Source organism: Pteropus alecto, unplaced genomic scaffold, assembly GCF_000325575.1.
Source record: "Pteropus alecto unplaced genomic scaffold, ASM32557v1 scaffold177, whole genome shotgun sequence".
NCBI classification, from domain to species: domain Eukaryota; kingdom Metazoa; phylum Chordata; class Mammalia; order Chiroptera; family Pteropodidae; genus Pteropus; species Pteropus alecto.
Window position 1 is genome coordinate 11,204,033 of NW_006442207.1, and position 6,901 is coordinate 11,210,933.

The 6,901-nt window shown below is 38.0% G+C and overlaps 1 protein-coding gene across 1 annotated transcript in view; it reads right to left on the reverse strand.

Moving 5' to 3' along the window:
* CFAP58 (cilia and flagella associated protein 58) overlaps positions 1–6,901 on the reverse strand; it is an 86,370-nt gene that overhangs the window by 63,089 nt on the left and 16,380 nt on the right. The window contains exon 9 of the mRNA XM_025039139.1: positions 4,750–4,941. Within this exon, the coding sequence (XP_024894907.1) occupies positions 4,750–4,941 (192 nt within the window). The remainder of the gene's footprint in view (positions 1–4,749; positions 4,942–6,901) is intronic.

Consider the following 6,901-nt stretch of genomic DNA (forward strand, 5'->3'; position numbering starts at 1 on the left):
GCTGATAATGCCTTCACCTTCATGATGAAACTGAAGAACCCACTCTCCGAAAAAAAGAACCTATATGCCCAAGCATGTAAAATTTTAAGTCTTCACATTTTTCTTGCTTTCTTATTTTATCCTCTATCTTAAATTTATGGAGGCATTTCTATGTTTCCGTTTTTCAATGACATATTACATTATATTATTACATGAGGTATAGAATAATATCTACCTCAGTGGGCCATTATAAGAATATAAGTGAGAAAATATATATTTATGCCATGATACCTAGCATATCATAATTTGATCATTTAATAAATGGTAATAGATTATCATGATAGGCTAACATAATGTCATGTTATATACTGCCAGTACTTAACAAATCAATTTGATTTTTCTATGGATCAAATTCTGTTCTGCAGGAAAATAGTAATCCATAGTACATTTCTTTTATTATAACACAAAAATCTTATAATTTGTGTATGTCCCCTTGAAGCTCCTCTCCAGGGTTCTAGCCTATTAAAGATGCTCTGTATAAAACTTCAAATAAATATCAAAGAAACAAGAGCTTCATTTTGTTATGAAGTATCTATTCAGTGAACAATATTTCTTTGATCTTTGCTTTCCTCACTTACTTCTAAGCCCTTAAAAGCACATTATTATTCATTTCTGGGAACCTCTGTCTAGAAGAGCTTTGCTTGACACTTATATGCAAATAAGCAGAGAGCTAAGAAACTTATAAGTAGAGATTCATTGTGAAAAACTGCTTTTTGGCATATAAAATGTCTGGGAGGCAAGGGCCAAAAGTTTAATATTTAGAATTTAAAAAGTGGAGTTCTAAAGTGAGCCAAGTGCATGATATGTAAAATGCTCCTCAGATTTAATAATTAGCTAGGAACAGTTTTATGTAGAATTTGTAACAATTCAGAAAAGAATAAATATAGTAGACCACAACTTATGATGCCATTCCTGGTATCTCAATTTATCTGAATAGTAAAATTTAGAGTGCAGCTGAGGAAAAAAAAAATGAAGATAAAAAGTGCTGAAACACCATAGTAGATTACTTACAGGTCCCCAAATATTCGCTCCCTCACCCTGTCACCACTGCCTGTGTGGGAGGAGTCTATTTCTCCTTGATGTTGGGTTTGGACATGTGACTTGCCATAGCCAATGGGATGTCAGAAAACATTAGGCAAGTGGAGAGCATGAATCATGCCTGTGTGGTCGAGCTTGTCCTTTGCACTCCTTCCTGTCTCCATGAGAATACCATGCATCCTGGAGGATAAGAAACGGGTAAAGCAAAGCTAGACCTAACTCACAGCCCTGTGGGAGCTCAGGCATGCCCAGCCTGGATTGGCTGACCCAACCTCCCCGCCTCAGGCAATAACAGGTGTGTGAGTGAGAAATAAGTGCTTCTGACTGCATGCCAGTGAGATTGGTGGTTGTTTCTTATGCAGCAATATTACAGCAAGTGTTGACTGAGATAAACACTTAAGAAAAGGTTTGGGATTCTGAGCCATCCAATTCTAGCACAAAAGGGCAACTTCTTCTTTCTCGTTTGCAAATGCTGAGCTAAATTAATAAAATGTAATGTAGGCCTTTCAGCATCTTAGATTTCACGTTTCTTTTTCTATACAGAAAGAACCAGCAGGCAAATGTTGATACTATTTTTGTAGCCCAGAAGGAAGAAGAGACCACGCCAGAAGTCACTCATAGGTAAATATAGTAGTACAATTCAGATAACATTGTCCACCATGACAAGACTTTTCCAATGAATTTAAAGGGAGAGCAGACTCATACTGATAAATATATTATTGAAGAAGAATTTACTGTAGATAACTAAAAGTAAGCCTTTGACTAGTTAATTCAGACATCTAATTATACTTTTCACTCATTCTTTAAAAAAATATTTGAGTACATATCTATTTAGTGAATAAGTAACATGAAGAACTCAAAATTGAATAAGACATGCCCTCGAGGAGCTTATAAGTAGAATGAACAGACACAAAAATACAGGCAAATTAGCAAAGAATTTTCTCAACTGCCAGAAAGGGGAATCGAGTACAGAGGGGTTAGAGATCGCTTTTAATAAAGATCCTTGGGAAAGTGGGGTTTTGTTTAGTCCTTAAAGGGAGGGCAAGGTTTTATTAATATATTTTTTTTTCTTTTTGGAGGGTCAGGATACTAAAGCAGTACATATGTACTGTAGAAAATTTGAAAAATGCAAAAAAGCACAAAAGGGAAATTCAAACAATCTGTATCCTCACCACCCAGTGATCATCTTATTTATTCATTCACTATTTCTAGTATTTTACTGCTCATCTTGTTTATATTTTTTAAATCAAACATTTTCCTACAGCTGTGCATTAAACGGTACAATATAGCTACCGTATTATGCTTCAAATGTTCAATTAAACCATCATGCTACAATATTAAAAAGGTTCATTTTAAAAATCAAGATTCTTTTTGTGTAATATGTTGATTAAAATTTACTACTAGAAGGGTCTTAAGTGTCTTATAATGCAAATGAAATGTATACAGTTATGGGTAAAAAGGCAAGTCACTAGTTTAAGATGAAAACTATAATTCTCATGGAAAACACTAATATGGATGTACTTATACACCACGTGCTGCTAAACAGAGAAGGCTTATAAAAGTAAATGTATTAGAGGTTTGAAAGTTTATTATAAACCTAAGGGAGAAAATTCATACTTTGTATCTTTGATATTTTATGCACTAATATATTATTACAAACATGAAGACTTGTGAAATTTTAATTAGTCATTCCCCTTATAAGGTCACATCATTGTATTGTGTTCATTTTTGTTACAGCCACCTCAGTTCTAACTGGTCTAGACTCCCTCTGCCTATTATTTTTTTGTATGTATTTTAAAACTTTAAAATGACTGTTTAAAAAAAAAAAAAAAAAGACCAGCTCTGATAGCAATATGGCAGCCGGAAATGGAGAGAGACTGATAACCAGGAGTAGGAGACTACAACAGATTAAATGTTCAGATACATTCACCATCTCACCATATAGACCCCTCCCTTAGGAGGATCATATTCCTGCCCAGGGTTGCCACACTCAGCTGTGTCACTTGCTTTGGCCAGCAGAAGCTCTGAAAGCATCAGGAAGGCCTGCACTTATACTGCTTTCCTTCTAAAGAGGTCACACATCCCGACAGAGTCAGCCTCGAGTAAAGAGGACATGAAGCACGGCGGCAGCTAACCCATTAATGTGAGCAAAAATAGATCTTTTTCTCTATAAACCACTGAGATTTGATAGTTATTTGTTACAACTTAAGCTGACTGATACGGAGGCTAACGGCTAGCCAAAGCTAGAGAATACCCAAGTGCCTGAACTGACAGCTAGTCCTCTCAGAGTCAGTAAATCAATCATTGGAGCTTCTAAGATGATTAAGTCAGAAGAGAACTATGTTGTATTCTAACAGCTCTCAATCAGGAGTATCACATTCACTTGGGGATCAAGTGAATGGAAGACATGTCCAGCCAGGGCGGGACAAAGAGTATGCATTTGTGCTTCTCCAAACTTATATTTTGCAACTATTTGCTCAGTATTTATTTAATCTAAATGGGAAGAAGGTGACTTCCTTTTAGTAAAGCTTGTTACCCACTTTATTTTATAACTCAAATATTGCTGTCCCCCTTGTCATCATCTTTGAGATTCTACTCCAAAACAAAACAAAACAAAACATGCAAGAGTGTCAGAAAACACTGTCGAATTTATAGCAGATTTCATTGAGGAGATGGAGGAGAGGGCTTAAACTGCATAGCAGACAATGCTTTGCTAGGGGGAAAGAAACTCATTAAATAAATCTTTTCACCCCAACTTTTTTCTCAGCCTCTTAGCTAAAACTTTCCTTCATTCCCCGATACCTCCATCCTAAAACCACTGCTCATTGCCATCTGTGAATGCACCAAAAACAGTACTAGTATAACCACTCATGCTTAATGCAGGCAATGTGCTATGACAACTGATTAAAGAATAAAATCCAAATCTCCGAAGTCATTCTTAAAGATACTGCCTTGAGCCTTCTCCCTCTTAAGCAGTTTACAAAAAGTACAGTCTTGAATCAGCTACACAATCTGTGGATTTCCACCCCTGCTGAAGTTTTAGGTTCACAATAGTTTTAAAATAAAAATGCTCTTTGAATGTGTGACACATTTAGCTGATGCCAGTATTCATCTGCTTCTTAATTTGAGGTCATTTAGTTAGATGCTTTTCTTGAGGCAATAAAGATGGAGAACCTGGAATTTGGGAGAGGGGCTCGGAAAGGGGAAATTGAAATTGACAAGCACAAGCCTTGCCCATTTCACAGTTTGGCCCAGGATCAGCTCTGGGACAGTTTTTATATGGTTAACGTCATTCCTCTTAAATCTTTATGTGAATCACAGACTGAAATCTAAATAAATCATCTTTACAACAGTGTAACGATGAGAAACGTGACAATCAGAAATGTAACAATCAGATTAGAGACGTGACAATCAGAAATGTAACAATCAGATTGTGCCAGTGCTCCTTCCGCAACATCGAGGAGTGGCTTACCTTTTGGGTAAGGTCACTGGCTTCACTGATGTACCGATCTCGCTCCTTTTCCAGCTGAAAGATGATTTTTCTCTGCTTCTGAGCCTCTTCTTTGTAGTTCTGAATTTCTTCCTCCAGGTTCCTCTCAGAAACGTGACAATCAGAAATGTAACAATCAGATTGTGCCAGTGCTCCTTCCGCAACATCGAGGAGTGGCTTACCTTTTGGGTAAGGTCACTGGCTTCACTGATGTACCGATCTCGCTCCTTTTCCAGCTGAAAGATGATTTTTCTCTGCTTCTGAGCCTCTTCTTTGTAGTTCTGAATTTCTTCCTCCAGGTTCCTCTTGGCTTGTTCATGGAGTTTTACCAGGTCTATCTGTTTCTGGGTCGCGTTGATCGCCTTGAGCATATTCTAAAAATAAGGACAACGGAGCAGCCTTATTACTCAAAATGTTTGGGGAACTGGAGTTAAATTTCCCCCGCTGCCTCAGCCCTAGAGTAATCAGATGCACTGTTTTTGAGATGAGTATAAACAATCATATTCTCTACAGCTTATGAAGAGCGTGTTTGTTAATTTTGCACAAGGCACTTTAAACACACATATAAATCCACTAAATAACCACAACATCCCTAGGAAGTGGGCACTACATCGCTCCCATATTACGGGGAGGAAACTAAGACTGAGAAGTCAAGCCACTTGCCTACAAGTTCATACAACAGGGAAGCGGCAAAGCCAGGATTTGAATCAAGGGCTGGCCGACCCCACAGTCAACCTCCATCCCAGCTCTAGCTTTTTTCTTGTGAGCTTAGAAAAACTAAACCTGATTATGTAATAGGGCTTTAACTATAAAGTAAAATAATACCAGCTTGTTAAAAACACGGATAGCTAGACTTAACATATGATCCAACAATTTCACTCCCAAAAGAACTGAAAACAGGTGTTCGAACAACAACAAAAAAATGTCCGTCAACTGATGAAGAGATCATGGAAATGCGATATATCCATACAGTGGAATATTATTCAGCCATAAGAAGCAATGAAGTACTGGTACGTGCTACAACATGGTTGAAACTTTGAAGGTTATTCAGAGCGAAAGATGTTAGATATGAAAAGCTACATGAAATATAATTCCAGTTATATAAGTATCCAGAATAGTTAAATCCATAGAAACAGAAAGCAGATTAGTAGTTTCCAGGGAATGGAATAAGGGGTAAGTGAGGAGTAACTACTTAACAGGTCCAGGGGTTTATTTGGGGGTAATGAGAATATTCTGGAACTAGACAGTGGTAACGGTTGCTCAACACTGTGAATGTACTAAATGTCGCTAATGGTAAATTTCATCTTACGTGTATTTTACCAAAATAAAAACAAATAATTCAATTTTTTTTTAAATGCAGAAGCCTATGTCTCAGTGCCAGAGATTCTGACTCAGTGGGACTGGGATGGAACCTGACATTTCTTTTTAAAGCTGGTGATTTCTGACGCTAAAATGAAAACACTTTGGGTTGGCGACCCCAGAAGCCAGGCTGTTGGCCGAAACACAGTTAATAGCAGTGCAGTCGTGCTCATGCAAGAGGGTCACAGCTGAATGGACCACCTGACCCTTCCCACGGGGACTTTTGAAATAGGGCCTTTAGATTTTTGCCCCTCAGTATAAGATGTAAACTTGGGGGCTGTTAGTGATCACCATTTTTCTGCCATATGGACTGGGAAACAGAGTGAGACAATCCTCACTGAAAGGGGAATAAAGCAAAAACTCAGCAGGAGGGTTAGTGGTGGGAAGAGGGCTTTCTGGGTATCCCGGGAATGCCAGGCCAGGTTCCTATCAGTTCCGGAGGCCCAGCTGCATCCTTGGGTTTCATGAGACACCTCGTAGTCCCTTCCCCGTCTCTAACTAATCAGACCTGCAGGCAGGTCTGAAAACCACTGAAATATAAACAGGTAAAATGTACATTAAACCTTGCCTAGGTGACAATGCAGAAAATGGAAAAGGTCAACTTTATTTTTAAGTATTGAATTAAACATGTGCTCTGTCAAAGACAACGCCACTTCAACATGACACTGAAAGAACCAAAATATATTAACATAGCTGCCTGCCTAAACTATGTCACTCATTCATTCAACAAAGGTGGCGTTTCAAGTCAGTAAGAAAGAATGTATTACCAATAAAGTTTGATTGCATACCTGCAGAAGGTTGGATACTGTGCTAGGCACTAAGAATACGATGGCCAGGAAAGAAAAATAAAAGTATACCCTGCCCTAACAAGTAAATGTAAAAACGTCGTACACGTGATATGTGTACTATCATGGCACAAAATATATATATACATACACACACACACACACACACACACACACACACACACGCACA